Genomic DNA, 22,157 nt, shown 5'->3' on the forward strand with positions numbered 1-22,157 from the left:
TTCTTGTGGATGGGCGAAACAGCTGCTATTTTCAGGCTTTGGGTAGCTTCCTATTCCTGATATTAATCTGCTACATCAAATCGAAAATGTATTTTTACTCAGATGTAAAAATTTTGTAGATAAGATTGTAGATATGTAAAAATTCGTTTTAAATTTCCTTGAATGATTGATTTTAGTGATTTGCATTTTATTTTCTGGCTTTTCATTCTAGCATTTTGTATTGTTTTTAACCTGAAGATTAACTCAGAGTTCGAAAACGTTCGTAAGAAAGTTTTAAATTGACAATCCTTTTCAAATATTTTGAGATAGTTCTAATTTTGTCTTTTATTTCAAATTAAAAACTGATTTTGACAACTGACGAAACAGATTACGTCAGATTTCAATTTACTTGTAACGATAAAAACTTAGGATCTGAAACGATAGACATTGGATAAAAGTTCATACCAATAACAGTGAATGCAAATATCTTGGCATAATAAAAGAAGAAAACTCTCGTAAAGTTAAAAAACCTTGCAAATACTGGTTGTTGGAATGAAAACTAGAGAAACGACAATAATTCAATTTCCAGCAAAACATTTTGTAAACATCGCCAAATTAAGTGTTCCTAAAGACTTGGCGTCTTTTCCATTAATGCCACCCAGGGTGGTGGTCTGTTTACTTATAGCCCCCTCAGATATGAACCCAACATATGATATTATCGTTTAGGCGACGATTAATTTTGGGAGTCTTTCCCATCGTTATGGTATGTTTACCGTGATTATGGGGCTATAGGCGATTTTAACACTAAGCAGCAGGAGTATTAATTGGACATGCAAATTGGCGATCAAAAGCAGATCAAAATATAAAAATTCAAGTCAATGAAAATATTTGGATCTTTTCCGTTTGTGCCCCCCCCCCCCCCCAGTACGTTATGCACCCCCCAGTTACAGAGCACGTGTCATTACGTAGTAAATCGTTATGTAAAATTATTGCACGTGCGTCTGGGGGATGCAAATAATATGCGCCCACTAAGCTGGGGGGGGGGGCACAAACGGAAAAGATCCAAATATTTTAAGCATGCATCAACGATTGGACTCACGCTTAATTGTTTTTTTTTGTATTTTATAACCAACCTATAAAATTTCTTTCCAAAGGAAACTCGAAATTACTGAGTTCAAAATATATTTGAGATGGAGCAAAAATATTTTCCATGATACTCGTGTGGGTCAATAAATATTTTCGATTGGGTCAATAAATAATTGACAAAGCTGAGAACTCAAGTTATTTGTTTTTTTTTAAATCAATTTACTTAACGATTAAAAATTATTTCAAAGTTTTTTGTTAACTATGCCTTTGATTGTATGTATTCATACATTCAACAAAATTCATGAGACTTTTCTTTTTCGTCTTCATCGTCTGCCACAGAGGGTGTAAAAAAATCAAGAAATTTTTTCTCTGCCGTTGTTCACTAGGGTCAGCTGAATGTTTAATGTCTGTTTAGCTTTATAGAGGAAGGGAGGCTGCTGTCCTGTATGTCTATCAATTTATTTGAAATTTTGATTCAAAATCACCTCATCTTATATATTGATTTCTGATTCTCGTATCTATTTTGGGATTCTTTTTCGTTTGTGCTATCCGTACTATGCGACAATCCAGAACTAATAGTCACATGCCAAGTCGGTGATCAGCTCATTAAGAAACTGCCGGATCAGTTCTCTGACCACAAACCTGCTGTAACTGTGATACTGGCTGCTACTAACAGGTGAAAAAATAGATAAATTGAGAAACCACCAATACGTTTTCAAAAGAGTAGATTGAGAGGTTCTTAACGATTCATTAAGAAAATAGTGCCTTACCCCCTGATGCTTCAGCAATTTGAGTGAACTTGTCAGACAATGCTACGACTGGCTGTGGGGAAAATATCGACATTTCTGTACACAGAGTTACTGAACATCGAGCAAAGTTCCCACCCTGGATATCCAGTAGTCATGATGCATCAAAAAATTGCAATCAATGAAGCGCAAACCAAGACGTGACCTGGCTAGCTTGTTGAAAATAAAAGGCTAGAAAAAGAAATCCTGCAAGCATCTGAAGCTAACGTGGGACAATTCGAGAAAACGGTTTTCGAGGGGAAAACTGTTAGCAAAATTCAAAAGTGCGTGAAACGCGTCAACAAGTGGTAACGAAAGCGAACTCAACGAATACTTTGTAGGTGTCGTTGGCAAGAGCCCTGAAAATCATGCGATCTCTTTTGAACCCGGAGTCTTGAATCGAATCACAATAAATCACAGTCAAATCAGCGACATAATGAGACAACTAAATGTGAACAAGTGTACGGCACATTAAAAAATCGAAATCTGGTGCTAAAGGAGTGCTATCAAACACTGAGCAAATCAATGACCCTCAGCTTTGAAACGTGCCTGAACAAAGGGCTCTATCCGGACGCCTGGAAAACCAGCTAAGTGACACCGATTTTTAAGAAGCGTAACAGGGCCGATCTGAGCTGCTACAGACCGATAAGTCTACAGTGCTGCTGTTCGAAGGTTTTAGAGAAATTGATTTTTGACGCCATCTATAGAAACACCAAGGGCAGACTAGTTTACAGTCAATACTCAGCGACAATGCAACTCGTATTTTTTATCAACAGGCTCTTTGAACTATACAAATCAGAGACGGATCAACTGGCAGTCCTGTATTTAGATTTTGCTTAAGCCTTCGATATTGTTCCGCACAACCTGATACCGAAACTCGAGCAATTTGGCAATGGTAGAAACTTTCCCTCCCTTGTGCACTTCTACCTGACATACAGGCATTGAAGACAACTCATCGACCCTGAAAAGGGTGATCAGTGAGGTACCTCAAGGGGCTATGCTGGGCTCTCTTATTTCTACTGTTTATCAACGACCTTCCTGAAACTCTCACTGAAGTTAGCAGTTAACTTCAAACAAAATGCTTCTAAACAAGAAATCAACACTGGGCCTTAGAGGAAACTTACAAGCCTCCTTAATGAAGAAACCCTTGTCGACTGTTGAAAAGGAACGCCATCAGTGGCTCATCGTAACCAATAATCTCAATTAGAACAAAAACTGTGCCCGCCGTGCAAGCAAATCGATAATAGCTCTGTTCAAAATTGAGCCTTCTACAGAAATGGACAATTGAGTTTAAGCTTAATGCCTATATCGGGTATGTAATGCCCATCGCTACATAAGCCTCGCAAACATGGCAACCAAGTATAGCCAGCGCGGAGCAAGTTGAAAGAGTGCATAAGCTAGCAACTCGGTGGATTCTTGGGTCCGAAAAACTTTACTGCCAAAGACTAAAGAATCTGAAACTCCTTGCGCTAAGTCTCTATATTTAGATGCACGACATTCTGATGCTGCTTGACATACTAAACAACAACGATGATGTCCCTTTTGCAAAACTACACGCGATGCGTATAATACCACCAGGTAATTTCAAAGAGGCCAGTTGTACCAACAAGACTGATGAAGACAGACGACAAATACTTCGTGCGTACTAGTAAACTTCACAACTGCTTTATCCGTGCCTGTCTGACAATTCATCAAGGACCAGACAAATCGACTCTAGCTTTCATGTACCAAAGTTTATTCGTGAAAAAGTACAGTGAGACTAACAAATGCACATGGAGACTCTATTGCAGATGGGGAAACTGTAACATCTACTACAAACTACGAATAAGTTAAACATTGAACTGTAAAAGGGGGGAAACCACTAAGAGCTCATGTTCTGAAGTCTACTCTACTACTATACTATTCGGTTCGTAATTCTGCTGTTCACCTTTCTTGCTTTGGATGCTTTAATTTTTTCACTACTCTCACGGTCTATAAATGTATATAGGAGTTGACTTGCCGCCCCCGAGTTGACCGACTACGCTTTTAGGGGAGGAGCTTTCTCTTTATTGACCTTTTTATATATTTTTTTCTGTTATGCGTATATGCTCATTGTTTTATTTTACAATTTGGATTATCTTTTTTACTTTTTTTTACCTTTTTTTTTACCTTGGAGTATAAAGGAGTATCATGGCTTGCTTTGCATTGAGTACTGAACTTTGTCATTAGTTTGGCCTTGGTACAATTTTTTTGCTCAAATCTAGAAGTCAACATTCTCATCGTTTTCAAGTGAAGTTTTTTTCGAAATAGTGTAATTTGACTGAAAAGCCCTCATATCGAATTGATTGATCATGCGGATCTATTCTGTTTTGGCCCCCAGCTTATTGGGCTTATATTTTTATACCCCCAAGCGCACGTGCTATTTTTTTTCATAGTAACGTGCTATATGACAACATATAATTTGCAATTGGAGGCGTAAAAACACTTGGGGGCAATAGATCCGGCAGCTAATGTTACCTTTGAAGTCTATAAAACTATCAAAAAAAATCTCGCATTAGATTTTACTTTAAGTTTTTCTGAACAATGTGAGTTGCGCTTACTAAAATTGTTTGTGCATATAATCTCATGTGCGCTTTTACTCTTAAGATATAATTATTTCAAATATTTGGTGCGTATTGCATTTCCCTCACTTGAATTGCAGCAGTTTAGTTTAATGTGCGTATCTTAAATTATTTGGTAATATTAGATCTTGGCTATTTGACATGTGGATTCGTAGGGCATGCAAAACAAAAGCATCTTTTTTTCTCGAAGTTGGTTCGGAGTAAATATTGATATACAATCTTCGTTTCAGAACTGCATGTAACAGACTCATACATAAAAGTGTGTGTGTGTGTGTCAATGCATGACTCAATTACAGCCGTGGGCACGGAATTTGTAATAGTAACACATGCGCTTTTGCACTGGATTTGAAACCCACTTTTCGAATTCTTTCGAGTTCAGACTGCAGTTCTTCTTTTCCATTACTTTAAATCGCATGTTTACGTCCAATCGCTGATAAAGCGTAAGTTTAACGTCTATTGCTCCTGGCCTCAATGTTGTTTGGCGGTCTTTAAGAAGGTTATAGTCGGCGAATGTTTGAACATGGCCAACAGTGAGAAAACAGACAAGCAAATGACGGAAATTGAATTAGTTCCGGGTGGCATTAGAAGAGCGAGCATTAGCAGTAGTATCAACAGTTCAACAGCCAGCGTCAAGAGACGACTCGCTTTTCTGTGGAGATGCTGCAAGTGTTGTTTTTGTGTGCCTTCTAAGTGTTGCCGATGTTGCTGCTGTCACAAGAATCTCTGTTGTGGCTGCTGTTGTCACGAATACTATCACAGAAAAACTCAGGTGAGCGTTTTCGTTCCGACCATTCTATTTTGTATTCTCTATGCTCTGTGTAATTTTCTGCTGAGTTATTGATCCATATTGAACCTATTTAACATACTATAATGGGTTAGCGCAATCGAAAACTTCAGAAATTAATTAATTCAATTTTAGATTATTCCAGCAGTGTATAAGGTTTTCTTTAAACTTTATTTTCATTCATCGAAACGCAGTTGTTTCGATTGTCTTTATTGCAGACAAATTGTATTGGTAGAATTGAGCACAAAAGTAGCAGGTCTGATGCTTCTCCCTTGGTGAAAAATGGAAGTTCTGAAAATTAAATTTTGACGTACGTAGAGCAATTTAATTGCTCGCCAGCGAAATTTGCAGCTATTATAATAGCCCTGTTGGTATGTTTATGAAATTTTTTGTACAACTGGTTTTTCGTCGGACAATTTGCATTTTGTCAAATGTTAATTGGTTTTGATACTTATCCTTGCATTCTTTCATTGAAAAGCTGGAGTTTGTCTAAATGCGAATTCCAATAAAAACAGCGCAACCTTTAAAATATTTTTTTGTCAATTACCTGATCACTTTGAGTAATGTCTACTCTTTTCTTTTTGGTTTCTACATGCTCTGTTTTTCAGTTCAGGCTTCCATTTGGTTTCTAAAAATGATATTACCTACTACAGATCAATTAGCCTTCGTCCTATCGTTTCACTTATTTTTGATAAAGTTCCTTTCACCATTCTGACCTCATAATTGAAAATATTCGGTCTGAACAATGATTTTATCAGCTTTTTCAATTGTCACTTAGGGTAACGTCACCAATTGGTTACTTTTAACAGTCACTAATCTGCGTTACTGCCAGTTAAAAGTGGCGCACCCCATGTGTATGTCTTAGGCCCCCCGTTCATAATTTTCATTTAAATGACATAGCCTCAATTTTTCTCGATGGAATTCCATGGCTTTTTGCGAATGATCTTAAACTAGTTGTCAACTCTTTAAACTTCGAAAATGGCCTGAGCAGTTACGCTTTGGAACTTGCAAAATGGCTTGATATCGAACGAAATGTCTCTTGATTGATGGAATTTTTTTTGCATAAAATGGCGAAACGATACAATCCAAAATGTGAAAACATAAGATCTTGGAGTCTTTTTTACCTCAAATCTGAAATGAGGTGTGCATTCGCAAGATAATTTAACGAAGGATGGTAGAGCATTCTATCACCTCCAACATCATATTCTATGGAATTCAGCCACAACAAATTTTAATCTGTATCAGTTTAGTTTTATCAGTTTTAACCTACAGTTGACCTGCTGCTTCTCCCAATATAAGTTATTTTCAAATTCGAAAAGTTTCAAATTTAATGTTACTGCTGGATTTTTGGATAAACGAAATCCTATATTGAACAACTTGATTTTAGCAAAATTCTTCCGTTGTGCTACAAATTTGAACTTTTCACCTTGACCCTAGTTATAAACATCTATCCCAGAAACATTTGTCCAAACTCCTCTGGATTGCAAATCTTCAACCAATACTTTCTTGACCTGCGCTCTTACCACGCACAATTATCTTTGCTGGCACAAGTTTAATGAGCCGTTAATCGAATGTGTACTTATTATCAGGAAGTATTTACGACAGAAAACGTTGACAGACACGAGTTGGATAACTTTTGCCCTTTTTTCATACAGATATCAGCATTGAAAATATTTAGCGCGCGTAAATTAATCATGTGTCACTTTATATGCATGTTCTTATTTCGTCTTGGTTTTCGTAAATAATCGGAAACTCACCCCCTCTCTCTCTCTCTCTCTCTCTCTCTCTCTCTCTCTCTCTCTCTCTCTCTCTCTCCCTCTCTCTCTCTCTCTCTCTCTCTCTCTCTGGATTAGATATTTTTCAGGACAACTGACAGTAATCTTTTAATCTTTAGGTTGTAATTGCTCTCAAATAAATTTGGTTGCAATTTTCTTAGTCTTGTGGTCATTTTAAAGTTTGATGCCTTGAAGGGCATTTCTCAGAGGTTGGCCCCCTCTTGTGCCAGGGCCCGCTATTTCTGACCCCACTCCAACTCATTCCACCCGTAACCCAGCAGGCTCACCCCCCCCCCCCCCCCTTGTGCTCACGCGATGGACCTTCAATTAAGCTCAAGCTAGCCTCCGTAAGCCGCAGCTACTGACGAAGCCAAATCGCTCGACCGGCGTTTATGTTTAATTGCTCTCAATAGAAAATTGTAGCAATTATATTAGTACTGTGGTCTTATTTATTCGATTTTTCGCTTGACTGATTTTTGGCCTGAACCTTTTAACTTTTTGTCTGTCCTCAAAAACGGGATAAACAGGCTAAAGGAAGGCAATAAGGATAAAGGCTCGGATAAAGGGTAAAGGCTCGGAAGGCATTAAGTGGCCGAGCAGCTCCCTTAGAGCCTTAACTAGTCTAAGTTAATTCACTAGAACTGTTTTATAGAACGTGAAAAATTGTCCTTTTTAAGCATTGGAATCAATATTTCGGAGCCACTGAATTCCGCTTTCATGCTTTATGACCTTCAACTTCTCACCAAGAAGTCAGATTTTAATTTCAATGCTTTGAAATTCTTTTTCGGACCAAGAAGTCTGAATTTAAATTCAATCTGAAGAAAGTTTTCTATTATTCATTTTACTGTTCTTACTTTACTGTTCTCAGGATTTTTCATCGATGCAATACATATGAAGAACCTCCCCGGGCACCAGTCGTTTGAGAGCAATTTACTCGGAATTAGTTGGTTACGACAAAATTTACCATCCGTTTTTTCCTAATTTATTACAATTTGATAGTATTAGTTAGATTAATAGCCACTTTCAGCCTCAAAGGTAATACCTTAGGCGCTTTCTTTTTTTCACAATCCAAAGAGGGTGCACTGTCATTTTCACTACTCGGCGAGAGTAATCGGCGAAGATTTTTTTTGCTCGCACTCAAAGTTTGTAGCAATTATATTAATCCTGTGGTCTTTTTAATGCAGTTTTTTGCTTGACCAATTTTTGTCTGACTTCAACGCCTCATCACATCACACAATCTTTACCCCTGCACATTGTTCCACTGGTAAACCAACGCGCTCAAACCCCAACCCTCCGACCGCTGTGCTCGCCCCACGCCGTTCAATAAAGCTAGCCTCCACAAACAGTAGCTAGCAACTAACGAAAGCAACTGCTCACCAGAGTAATTCGCCCGACGTTAGTCGGTTATATTTAAATCTGTGACTCTAAATCTTTCGGGGGAGTGGGTAAGTCTTCACAGGATTTTGCTGTTTTAGATATGTTTCCGCCAGTTTTTTTTACGTTGTTTGTTTTAAATGTGTTGTTGTCTTCAGTGTTTTTTGATCGAAAATGGTTTTGTTAGCATTTTTTTTAAATATTGTTTGGTAGATTGATGATAATTAAGATTATGATTATTAACATGGTTTTAATAAAGGAATTTATTTAAATTAAATGTAATTTTTAATTTTAGCCCATTTTTACTGTTTTTTGATGTTTGTTATTATTGTTATTTATGAGAGTTTTCCAAGTTTTTTTCTTATCATTTTTTAAAACTAGTCAAGGGATTATTATGCTGAAGCTGTTGTAAAATGAAATCGAAGAAGGTCTTTTTTGAAGGTTTTGAACGCATATTTGGGCTGTATCTAAAGTTTGCTAGTGTGAAGTTGGCAACAGTACCGAGGTCTTAAGCAAGATATATATCTTTTCTCTTATCTGTTTTGAGGTTATAGTAATGCCAACTTAACACAATAGATTGTAATGATCATTTTTTCGAGTTTTCGAATTATTGTAAAATTTTGAATCTTTTGTTTTAGAGCATAATGCAGCTTTTCGAAAGCTCTTATATTGGTTATTTGCTATAAATAATCAGAACAAATTTGGTTGGGATGGCATTAGCTTCAGGAACGTAAGCAAGTTTCAGCCAATTTTTTTCATTCGATGACAACATTTCTGTACTCGTTTTCTTGAAGTTTTCATCGATGACTTGGTTTTCAACATGCTGGTCATAAACGATATAACTTTTTTCCTCTAAATTTGTTGGCTTTGCTGGCTCTCTCTTCGGCTCGTAATGTTTCATTGATTGGATCTATTCTGTCTTGCCCCCCTCAGCTTAGTGGGCTTATATCTTGTACGCTCCTCAGGCGCACGCGCCATTTACATAGTAACGTGCTATATAACATTTCTTTAATTGGGGTCGTAAAAAAACACTGGGGGGCAAAAGAGAATAGGTGCAATTGATCTGCTTTTCAGTTCAATGAATGTTTTGCTTTTACTTCAATTCTTCTAATTGTATTTCAGGACTTGTCCTCTTATGTTTTTTATTCGTTTTCCTTGATGTCGTTCATGTAAGTAATCAATTTGACTGACTTACCTCACGGTTTGAACTGATTCGAATTTAGATTCCATTCGGCAATTTGACGCATATACGATCAAAGTCAAAGCGCAAAATGAAAACAAACTGAATAAACAATTAAAGCGACTGCACTTAGACTGAATGTTTAAAGAGTTAGTGCGTTGAGTTATCAAAGTTCCTTAGAGCATAATACTAACTGTCTCCAATGATGGTACTTCTAACCGTTCACTGTAAAAGTATGAATCCTCTTCAAGTGAATGACCCAAAGAAAGGCTGACTTATAGGGGCACTCCTCTGCACCTTTGGAACGGGAAGTAGTAATTTGAATGGCTTTGTCGAATTTCTCTTCAAGCTATGCAGCTTGTGCACTTAGGATAAAACATATGTGTCCTAGGTAAATAATTTTTACCATTTTTTTCGAATTCGCCGTTCAATCATTTTTCAAACACAGTTCATACAATTTTTGTGTTCCTATTTTTTACAACTGAGTTAGAATTGTATTGTGGCGCTGTCTTTTACAGCTGGAAGTGAATTTGAGCAAAAAATGAAACCTGTGAAAAAAATTAGAGTCGTTTATATATTGAACAAATTTGGAGAGTGGAGCGAAAAAGGAGGTTTTTTGTTAATACTGCTGTTTTCGAGAGAGCGACATGTTGAGGTATTGGACAATTTTTCTAAGCGAGCGAAATTTTCTGATCGCGTGCGGCATTTTCAGGTTATTTTTTGATAATTATTTAATTGGTTTCAATGGACTATATTAATTGTTCTAAGATTGTTTTGATAGTGTTCTGAAAATTTTTGGTTATTAATAAAGATTTTTAGATAATTTTGAGGCTCATTCGCTGTGTTGCTTCCTTTTAAGCCATTTTGCAACTTTTTGGCCTTTGTTTTGTTTTGATGCATTCTTTGACAATTGGAAAGACGACTATTGTTCAGAGTTACAAATTGATTACACTTCATCTGCAATTTTTTCACTACATTCATGCAATTTTTTGCTTGACCAATTTTTGTCTGGATTCAACGCCTCTTTTCACATCACAATCCCCACCCCTGTACATCATTCGACTGGTAAACCAACGCGCTTAAACTCCGGCCGCCGGGCTCCCCCTACGCACTTCCATAATGCTAGCCTCCACAAACCGTAGCTAGCAACTAACTAAGGCAACTGCTCACCAGTCTTTAGTAATTCGCCCGACGTTAGTCGATTATATTTAAATTTGTTACTCTAAATCTGTGGGTAGAGGGGGTAAGTCTTCACAGGATGTAAAGTCAAGTGCTGCATGTCAAAACAAATATTTAGTGTAGGTCAATTTGAAAAAGAAGGCTCAGAATAGACAAGTTTTACAGCGATTTTTGTTTATTCAATAATCCGAGGGAGAGAGAGAGAGAGAGAGAACAAGGAAAGTTGCCGTGAAAAAATTTTCTGCCAAGCGAGCAATTTTTTTTCTAAGCAGTTTTATCGATCGAAGTCAACTTTTTTAATTATTGTAACCATTTAATTGTATGTTTGGGAGTATTTTTGACCATCTGAAGCAATTATTAGACGTTCATGTGCAATTTTGAGCTATCTTCATCATTTTGCCCTTTTAGATGCGTGTTCACCAGTTTTTGTACCCTTTTTGTCTTTTATGTGTTGTATTTAGTTTGTTCTTTTGATGGAAAATGGTTTTGTAAGCAATTTTTTAAAAATATTTTTTGGTAGATTGATGATAACTAGGATTATGATAATTAACATGTTTTTAATAAAAGAATTTGTTTAAATTAAATGTAATTTTTAATTTTCGGCCTATTTTTACCTTTTCGATGTTTTTTTGTTATTGTTATTTAACAGAGTTTTCCAACATTTTTTCTAATCCTTTTTTTAAAACTAGTCATTGACTGCTGGTAATAAGAGTAAATATTTAATTAATAAATAGGAAAAATAAGCAAAAACGTTTAGTTTTCTATATTGTTTTTTTTGTATGCCTATTTCATTTTTTTAGCGCGTTTGTCTGGGATGTTGATGTTGGGTGGGTTATTGATTGAACATCCATCGGTTGGTTTTTAACGAACGGTTTTTGTGATATTGAGACCAAGTATAGGGAGAACATACAACCATTGTAAAGATTTTCTAGGTTTACACTGTAGGTAGCTTTTATTCTTTTGTCTGTCATTTGTTTGTCGTAAGTGAACCGGAGTTAACTGCGCTTTACGGTCAGTTGAAAATCACTGTTTCGGAATCGCAATTGGTAAAAAGTTTTGGCCAATTTTATCAGATTGTTTTACTATTTTCCCTTGTATAATTGTTAGCATAATTATTGTGAGCATTTCGTTTGAGCATATGAGGTCCTAAGCTGGTGTTTCTAGTTTAGCAAGGGATTATTATGCTGAAGCTGTTGTAAAATGAAATCGAAGAAGGTCTTTTTTGAAGGTTTTGAACGCATATTTGGGCTGTATCTAAAGTTTGCTAGTGTGAAGTTGGCAACAGTACCGAGGTCTTAAGCAAGATATATATCTTTTCTCTTATCTGTTTTGAGGTTATAGTAATGCCAACTTAAACACAATAGATTATAATGTGCATTTTTTCGAGTTTTCGAATTATTGTAATATTTTGAATCTTTTATGTTTTAGAGCGTAATGCAGCTTTTCGAAAGCTCATATATTGTTTATTTGCTATAATTAATCAGAACAAATTTGGTTGGGATGGCATTTGCTTCAGGAACGTAAGCAAGTTTTAGCCAAGTTTTTCCTTCGGTGACAACATTTCTGTACTCGTTTTCTTGAAGTTTTCATCGATAACTTGGTATTCAACATCCTGGTCATAAACGATATTAACTTTTTTCCTCGAAATTTGTTGGCTTTGCTGGCTCTCTGTTTGGCTCGTAATGTTTCATTGATCGGATCTATTCTCCCTCCCCCCCCCCTCCCCCCCCCCCCCTCAGCTTAGTGGGCGTCTTGTACGCTCCTCAGGAGCTCGCCATTTACATAGTAACGTGCTATATACCAACAAATTTTTTTAATTTGGGTCGTAAAAAAGAAATTGGGAGCCAAAAGAGAATAGATGCAATTGATCTGCTTTTCAGTTTAAGGAATTAAGGAATATTTTGCTTTTACTTTAATTCTTTTGATTGTATTTCAGGACTTGTCCGCTTACGTTTTTTATTCGTTTTCCTTGATTTCGTTTATGTAAGTCACCAATTTGACTGACTTACCTCACTGTATGAACTGATTGGATTTTAGATTGCATTCGGCAAATTGAGGCATATACGATCAAAGTCAAAAGGCGACATGAAAACAAATTGGATAATCAATTAAAGCGCCTGCACTTAGACTGAATGTAAAGAGTTAGTGAGTTAAGTTATCAAAGTTCCTTAGAGCATAATGCTAACGGTCTAGATGCTGGTACTTATAACCGTCTACTGTAAAAGTATGAATCGGTCTAAAGTGAATTACCTAAAACAAGCTGACTTATAGGGGCACTCCTCTGTACCTTTGTATCGGGAAGAAATACTTTGAATGGCTTGTCGAATTTCTTTTCAGACTATGCAGCTTGTGCACTTAAGATAATGAAAACATTTGTTTTTCACAGAAAAGAAACATTTCCACTTATTTTGGTATCAGCTTTTTGATTTTATTAAAAGTAAATAATTTATTATCAGCTTTTTCAAATTGGCCATTCGATCATTTTTCAAACAGTTTATACAATTTTTGTGTTCCTATTTTTGACAGTTGAAAGAATTAGAATTGTAGTGTGGCGCTGTCTTTTACGGCTCGAAGAGGAGTATCGGGGAAGTGTCTTTCTAAATAAGTTTGATTGGAGTAAATTTTGAGCAGAAAATGAAACGTGTGAAAAAATTTGAAATTTGGAGTCGTTTGGGTATTGAACAATTTGGAGAGTGGAGCGAAAAGAGGAGTTTTTTAAAACTGCTGTTTTTGGGAGGGCGAGAAATTGATGTGTTGAAAAAATTTTCTAAGCGAGCGAAATTTTTTGGTAACGTGCGGCATTTTCAGGTAGTTTTTTGAAATTTTTTTAATTGGTTTGAATGGACTATATTAATTGTTCTATGATTGATTTGATAGTGTTCTGAATGTTTTTGGTAATTAATAAAAATTTTTTGATAATGTTGAGGCTTATCAGCTATGTTACTGCCTGTTAAGCATTTGCAACTTTGTTTTATGCACTCTTTGAAAATTGGAATGACGACTATTGTTCAGAGTTACAAATTGATTACACTTCATATGGCATAAAACAGTAATTTTGTTGTGAAATTCGACAAAATAGGGCGACTTGTAACTTTTTATAATGTCTTTTTGCACTTTTCAGTTCTTCTTCAGTTAGACAGGTTTGCGAGCCTGTTGTGGCTTTCTTATTTTTTTTTTTGTTGATTAAACACTAAGATTTTTTGTTAGTTTCTGGGGCTAAATATTTTTTTGTCGCTTATTTTCACTGAACGTTTTTTTTGACAGAGAGCGAGGGAAAAAACCCGGAAGTAAATTAAGTTTGAAGAGGGTGTTTTAATGAAAAAAATCGAAGAGCGGAGAGAAGAGGTTTGGTTATTCTGTTCTTTTAACACAGAGTGAAAAATGAAGGTGTGGAAAATCTTGTTCTAAGCGAGTGAATTTTTTTGTGCTGCTGTTCGAAGCTGTTTCTTTTTCAGATTTTCATGGTGGTTGTTTTTTTCAGAGGTTGTTATAGACTATAGTAGTAATGTTCAGGTTGATTTTATTTGCGTTTGAAACTTTTTGTTTAGTAATTTTTGTTTGGCGCTTTTTTGAAGGATTTGAACTAATTCTGTTTTTGATATTGTTTTACGATTTTTGGCCAATGTTTTTATTTTGTTGATTTTGCTGGTAACTGAACTGATGCTGCTAGACACTCTACAAATTGAATACATTAATTATTTCTTATTTCTTATAAAATTTGACAAACAATTAAAAAATCAAAATTTGCAATTTCCGAATTTTTTCATTTCGTGTCGGAATGTCGAAGGGGGGGGGGGGGGGGGGGTATTATTTCTTTCCCATTTTTTTGCGCAAATTTATAGCTTCATTTCCATGAAACAACGTTTTTCTTTTGTTTGTGTGCTGGTACTACATGGAAAATAAGTTGAAGTTTCCTAATTTTTTAGTTTAATATACTTATGACCATTTTTTCCTTTATCTAAAACATAATTGTTATTTTGTCTGGTCTCACGCCTTCTCAGCTGCCGTCAGATACTAACAATTTTAAAGCTTTTTGGGCGAAGACGAATTCGAGTGATGTTTCCGGTATTCTTCCGGCTGTGTTTTAAGATCTGTTCTCACATGTTCATGATTTTTGAAGTCAAATTAGAGAATTGATTTTTGTAACGCCGAAAACAAAAGTGGAGCAAAAAGTGAGTGATTTTGTATCGTGAATGTAGTTTTCACTCCAATTTCAAAGTAGAATGAGAAAAGTTGTTTGAATAAAAATTTGCTTTCTCGATTTTGTCTTTATTTTTGTTCACATAACGGGATAAACCCTCAAAGCCCAATTTTAGAGGCCCGCTACTTAAACTTTGTACTTATAAATATTAGTTACCATCTCTAATGCTTATTGGTTTTGATACTAGCCCTTGTATACTCTCAATAAGAAGCAGGAGCATGTGTTACAGCAAAATGAAATCAAAATAGTTCGCACTTCAAAAATATTTTTGTGAATCAATCATTTTTGCCATTTCTTCTGTCAATCCTAGTCAGGGCTATGGGAATCAATGGAGGCTATTTCCCGGCTATCTGTTTTAAAAAAGATTTGCTTGTGATACCAATTGAAGTTTTTTGTCCTCAGAAAAAATAAATTGGTAAAGCCCGAGGGCATTAAGTCGCTGTGCAGCTTCAGTAGCCTCTCAAGTGTACAGCTCACCGAAGCTGCTGAGGAGGCAAGAATTCAAGATGGGAATGGCGTTTCGGGATGGAATTAAGAAGTTCTAACAAGGTTAATAGTTCATTTTAAGTACATTACAACAGCGACTTTTAAGTACATTACAACAGCGCCATCTAAAGACATAAAATGAGAGGTAGCTAGTGGGGTGAGCCCAGGTAATCTACTACTCATTTCGTTCTGTCTATCTCTGGATTTAATAGAGCTTTTGTAATGTACCTAGAGTCAACTGTCAACCTCGTTAGCACATGCTAAACCTCGTTAGCACTTGCTAATTCTTTTTTTTGCATGCATTATTTCGCATTTAGACCGATGACTTTGGCTCTGGTTCAGTGTACCTGAAAGCGGAGAGTACACCTACACCATTGGAAAATGGGAAAGCTGTTTGTGGTAAGCCGAATGAAGACATATGGTGCCTTATTGTCTCTAATTGCATATCTCCTATGTGGCAGAAGGATGCCAATGATCTGGGCATGGAGAAGTTTCTCAGCAAGTATTCCGATGTCGTCTTGAAACCGAAAAGTCAAGTGCCAGAACCTATGTCAATGCCATACGATGAGATCGAAAGGTTGCTGAATGCTGACAAAAATCAGAAGAAAGAAAAGGGTAATTTTTTTCAATTGCTCTTGCATGCCAGTTTAATTCACTGTCAAATGTATTGACTGGGAGCTCTAATAAACATATAAAAATGTGGTTGTGTTTACAATTAACTGAAGTCAACTTATGTAAGCTCTGGGACGGACGGAATACGGTAACAGAAAGTTAAAAATTAGATCTGGGAACAATTTCATAAAGCTCTTATATTTTAAAACTGAGACAATCTAAGGAATTTTAGAATTGTGTTGATTGCTTACAAAATAGGCTATGCAGACAATTGGCGAACAATGTGAAATGATTTAGGTCCGGGTGATCTTTCTACGTTATATTTTTTTCAATGATCTCACTTTCTTCTAGTAGTTTTCGACATTAATAGGTAATATTTAAGAGGAGTCGTTTACATATTTTTGAACACTGTGTTTAGACATCCAAGTGGTATTGGAGAACCTTGAAAGCAAGTTGTCAGATAAAACATTATCCTCAGAACCTACTGAGGTCAATGAAAATTCTCTCTTAGCGAAAGAGCAAAATACTGTTGAATCGAAAAGATTTGAGCTACCTCTGAACACTAAAGTAAAAAATACAGTTGTGGCGGAAACTAACGCTTCGCCTGCCAGTCCTGAGGAACCTCTCAGCGCCAGTAGCAATAGGAACAGTCGAATATTGAGGAAGGAGTTTTTCGGTCTTGCTGATTCAGATGAGGAAGAATATGATGAAGATATTACAAAGTCTGAAGTTACTAAAACAGAACAACCTTTAACACCTCAAGAATTGCAAGATATTCTGTCCATGGTGCCTGATGATCCAGCTTTTAAAAAATCATCCTTGGAAGAAACCTTCAAAAAGGCAGTCAATTCGCCGGTTGAGGTTTTGAAGATTACAGAAATGCGCGACGATTCGCCTTCAAAAGCAGCTGAACAAAAAGAGGCTGAGCCCGAAACGATATCAAAAATTCCGAGTCAGGAAAGGGTGGCTCCTCGTGCTTCGGAGCCAGCGGAAAGCGAGGACGAAGAAGAAAGCGAGGAGGAGTCAGGGGAAGAAGACGAAGAGACAGATGATGATGATGATGATGATGAGGAAGAAAGTGAGACAATCACGACCAAGAAGATCACGCGTATTATTCGAGTGGATCCGAATGGCGAGAGGAAGGAGTTTGTGTACGAAGGCAGTGAAGTAGCAGACACCGAGAAGCTGATTGAGAAAGCATTGGCTGATTTGCCCAACGGGGCAGGGGAAAAAGCGGAACAGTTGGAGCCGGTTGTGAAGACACGACGCAGGTATTTAACTGCTCTCATTCAAAGTACTGTAATTCTGACTCCTTTTTAATCGATCATTTTTGTTTGAGATTTGGTGTAATCGGGGCATTAAGTCACTGCACAGTTCTGGTAGAGCTTTACCGGTATGTTAAGTGTGGGGTTTCACGGTACATGCTGAAGAGGCATAATTTCATGGTACGAAGGACAGTTTTTAACTGCACTTGTGCGAAGTTTAAAGTAATTATTAATTGCTCCCAAACAAATTTTCTATCATATTAGATCTTTTTTATGCGATTTTTTGTATTATATTTTGTCCGACCATTTGACTTTGCGTCCTCAAAACAGAATAAACCGGTGAAGACCGGAGGGCATTAAGTTCTCTACGGCTCACTAGTCTCATCGCCGAAAGTGTTTAAGGGACATAAATTTATGATATTACGGCCAGTTTCTAGAGTTTGGACCCTCCCACTTAACCCCCCCCCCCCCCCAACCGTGTCATGTCAGTCAGCTGCTATTGCGTTCCAATTATTGTGTCTATAGCTGTAGTGTTATTGTGGTATGCTCGAGAGTGCCTGCTTTAGTTTTCAACAGCCGCAGCATCTCAAACGGCTTTTACGCTCTCTGCTGTTTTCCAAAGTCTTTACACGTTTGAATTCTGGCTTACTACTTTCACTAGTTCAAATGAATTGAATCTAGAACTGGTTCGAAACAACCACGTAAATGCGTTCAAGGACAAAGGGGGAATGAAAAGAAATGTGATGAATCGATAGAGGCCGGTCATGACAATTTCACATCAGAATTAATGCATTAAGATATCACATTCCTCCGTTTCTGGCATTATACCGGCTGTGCATATGCTTTGCAGGTACAACTCCAAAATTCAGTACATGTTGCTATCTATATGCTACGGCGCAAGAGTCTTCGCGATTTGGACTATTCTCTGAGTGTTTTTACCACTTTAATCACGTTGAGTTTCGCTTTTCCTAATTCTGCCGATTTCTCAATATTTTCGCGTTATATCTGTTACAACGTTGAGAGAGAACAACCTAATGTAAGCGTGCTTAAGATAAGTTTGATGTAGCTTGACAAGAAGCTCTACATAATATTTTTGACTTTAAACCGTAATTGCTCGACAGACTAATGTAATGTAAAAACACGATCAATTTCAATTTATTTTCATTGCTTTGTTCTGTCCAAATCTAGCTCATGGAAATCAATTGTGCTATTTTCCAGCAACCTGACGGATATGTTCAATTGCTTTCAAACGAAGTTTGCAGCAATTATATTAGTCCTGTTGGTCTTTTTTATGCCATTTTTCGGTTGACCGATTTTTCGTCCGAACCATTTGACTTTTCGTCCTTAAACACGGGATAAACAGGTAGCGCCCAGCGGGTATTAAGTTTCATTAGAGGCCCTTAGCTGCGTTTAGTAGTCCTCCAAGTGCTTACTGTGGTGAATCTTCTGGGAAGGCCGTAGTTTTAGGTTAAAACTAGGTCATTTTTAGGTGTTTTTGAGCCCAAAATGTTGCAATTTTTTGTATTTTCCTCATTTTTCGAATTTTTTGTTGGACCAGTCTAAAATTCGGCTTGTTAAAGTTGATTAAGGTCTTCTGCAAGACATAAGTACTTTTTATGTCCATTTTAAGAGCTATATGTTTGAATACTCCCAAACAAAAACACGCAAATTTATACTAATTTTCAATTTTTAATTGCTCTCAAACGAAGTTTGTAGCAATTATATTAGTCCTGTCGGTCTTTTTTTAATGCGATTTTTCGCTTGACCGATTTTTTGTCTGACCCATTTGACTTTTCGTCCTCAAAAACGGGATTAACAGGTTGCGCCCAGCGGGCATTATGTGCTCTTAGAGCCTTTCAGCTCTGTTTCAGCTCAAACTGTTTTGGAGATTTAAACTTATGATGTGAAGGGCGGTTCTTAGAGGTTGAAGACACCCCCACTGTTGACCCCCCACTATAATCAAGCTTTTTGAAAATATTTGTCATTTTTTTGAAAATTTTGGGTTCTAGGTGTCAAGGAACCTCCTCTAGAGTTTTATAATAGGTTACTGCATAGCTTCTAGTGGTAGTGGAATGGTTTCAGCATTTTAACATCACGAAATTTAGCATTTTCTTGACAAAACGTGCAATTTTTTTTCAATTTTTTGACATTTATTTTTCATTATTCACGTCTTTCCAGACGCAGGGGCCACAAAACGTCCTTATGGGTTTGATAATAAGTTACTGAAAATTTGTTGGCCATGGTTTAGTCTTCAAGTTTTGAATGACAAACTTTAGCAATTTTTTTGATAAAACTTGCATTTTAAATTTTTTTAAGAATTTTTGTCAGTTTTTAGGTTTCTCTGACGTCACGGGCCGAGAAACCTCATCTAGGGTTTGACAATAGGTAACTGTATAGTTTCTAATTGTAATGGAATGCTTTTCAAGATTCCGAAACCACGAATTTGAGCATTTTTTTTTTACAAAAGTTGCTATTCTTTCGATATTTTGACATTTATTGTCTTTTTTCAGGTTTTCAGCCTAACAGAGAGTCTCCGTTAGGATTTGGTAATAAGTTACGGGAAAGTTTTTTTGGTCATGGACTAGATTTTCAACTTTTATAATCACAATTTTAAGCAGTTTTTTATGCAACTTGCAATTTTTTACAAGTTTTTTTGAAATTTTTGTCATTTTTAGGCTTCTCCAGCCTCAAGAGCCACATAATCTCCTCTAGGAATTGGTTATAGGCTACTTCATGGCTTCTAAATGTAATGGGATGTTTATCAAGATTTTAATATCACCATATTTTAGAAAATGTTAGCAAACTTTTTTTAAGTTTTTTAAATTTTTGTCATTTTTTCTGGCACCAGGGTCCTAGGGATAATAAGCTGTCGCATAGTTTCTAGAACTAATGGAATAGGTATCAATCTTTAACGACTCCAGCTTTAGCAGTTTTTTGATAATTTTTTTTTCAAAATTATTATTATGTTCCAAGTTTATGGTTCTTTATGAGCCAGTGAAACTATTAAATGCTTGAAATAGGGATAATGGATAATCTCTTGAGACAATGAATTGGTTTTGAAGATTTTAATATGTTGAGTTTTGAGCAACATTTTAAAATTTGCAATTGTTTTCAAAATTTTTGACTTTGTCCTTTTCCTAGTTTAACGATCATTACTGGCCAACGAAACTTTTCAAGTCTTTCAGATGGGTTACTTGACATAACTCCAGAGACAAAAAAATTGTTTTGAACATTTTCACTGCAAAATCTGGAACCTTTTTTAAAAAGTTTTTTCAATATTTTGCAAGTAATTATTTTGCAAAATATCAGTTTGATTTATTTGCTGACAAGACTAGAAAACTAAAAGTTGCGGAGTCGAATCAAGCTAGAGCCAACCTCACTGAACCGTGGCTAGCTACTGACAAAGCCAACTGCTCGCCGGTTGTTTGAGAGCATTGAAAATTTTTGTCATTTTTTGAGTTTTTTAGCCTTAGGTGGCAAGGAACCTCCTCTAGGGTTTGATATTAGGTTACTGCATAGTTACTAGTGTTAATGGAATGTTTTGCAACTTTTAACATCTCGAATTTTAGCATTTTTTGACAAAACTTGTAATTTTCAATTTTTTGACATTGTCATTATTCAAGTTTTTGCTGCCCCACGGGCTAGAAAACCTTAAGGGTTTGATAATAAGTTACTGAAAAATTTTTATTGGCCATGGAATAGTTTTCTACTTTCTAGTATCACAAACCGTGGCTAACTAGTGACGGAGCGAACGCTCGCCGGTCGTTCGAGAGCAATTAGCCCGACGTTAGTCGGTTATGTTCAACATTTTTTGTCGTTTAGAGTTGTGCTTAAGAAGGAAGTGGTGAAGAGAACTGTCATTCAGGACGGGGAGCCACCCGAGACTACAGTGGAGACAAAACAGGAACAGTACTCGGATTCCGGACCATCTACTACTTCTAATACTACATCCAATGGCACTGTAGTCACGGGCGAGTCTGGTGACACGGATGTCATGGACGCTTTAAACGCTGAGGACGAACAGCTGATCAAAAAGCTGGAGCAAGAATTTGCTGAATTGTGAACAGAGACATCAAAATGTGGAATCATTGTTCGAACAGAACAGTATCAATAAATCAAATAGTAGATTAATATATTGGAAACGTTTCCTTTTCTCAGCTGGTTCGGGGTTGGTTGTTCGTCAATCATAGATATATCATTTGATATTACCCAGCGTGGTGCAATAAAAATAGTTTTACTCTCAGAGGCACGAGATTCTGCTCATATGAGAAAGGGAAATAGGTCCTTTCCATTTGCTACATTGACGGTCACTGCGTGGCAGAAGTAGAATTTTTCTATCATAATTTATTTTTGATCATCTTACTGGTTTTGAATCTAATTCTAATTTACATCATGAATTTCTCTTTGTACAACTCACTTTATTTTGAATCAGATGTCAAGCATGGTTGTGATGTCATTTCTTACTAGCAGCAACTGCCTAACTTTCATTTTATAATTTTGATAAGTTGAACAAGTAGATTTAATGCTTTTTCATTTTAAGTGCTTTATTATTTATAAATTATTTTGTTTCATGCATAATTCTGAATTTGACCAGAAAGGTTCAAATGGTTTTAGTACAAGTTATGTCCGGGCTTCTTTCAGGTAAAGTGCTGAATCTGAGACTTCATATTTGAGTTCAAATTAGTGCTCCATGTGACAACTATTTGTATTGTTTTAATGGATTTTAGTTACGGGGGCGTTTTGCCTGTCTATTGCTCGTGTACCTTTTCGTGCGTCATCTTTTCGAATATATTTTTCTTACGCTGTCTTTTCTCTCTTCGGGCTTTCAAATTTCATGGGCTATTGAAATGA

At 36.4% G+C, this 22,157-nt stretch overlaps 1 protein-coding gene and 1 long non-coding RNA gene across 2 annotated transcripts; both read left to right on the forward strand.

Moving 5' to 3' along the window:
- The first annotated feature begins 1,495 nt into the window (after positions 1 to 1,495).
- On the forward strand, positions 1,496 to 3,975 carry LOC142350236 (uncharacterized). The gene is made up of 2 exons (XR_012760866.1): positions 1,496 to 1,741; positions 1,851 to 3,975. It is a non-coding gene; the product is annotated as an uncharacterized LOC142350236 (long non-coding RNA).
- Positions 3,976 to 4,660: 685 nt separating this feature from the next.
- LOC142341019 (uncharacterized) lies at positions 4,661 to 22,111 on the forward strand. The gene is made up of 4 exons (XM_075391843.1): positions 4,661 to 5,219; positions 15,747 to 16,044; positions 16,460 to 17,312; positions 21,129 to 22,111. Exons 1-4 carry the CDS (start codon positions 4,971 to 4,973, stop codon positions 21,367 to 21,369), a joined length of 1,641 nt encoding a protein of 546 aa, XP_075247958.1. The 5' UTR covers positions 4,661 to 4,970; the 3' UTR covers positions 21,370 to 22,111.
- The last annotated feature ends 46 nt before the right edge of the window (positions 22,112 to 22,157 follow it).

This window comes from Convolutriloba macropyga, chromosome 1 (assembly GCF_964194025.1).
Source record: "Convolutriloba macropyga chromosome 1, txConMacr16.3, whole genome shotgun sequence".
Taxonomy (NCBI): domain Eukaryota; kingdom Metazoa; phylum Xenacoelomorpha; order Acoela; family Convolutidae; genus Convolutriloba; species Convolutriloba macropyga.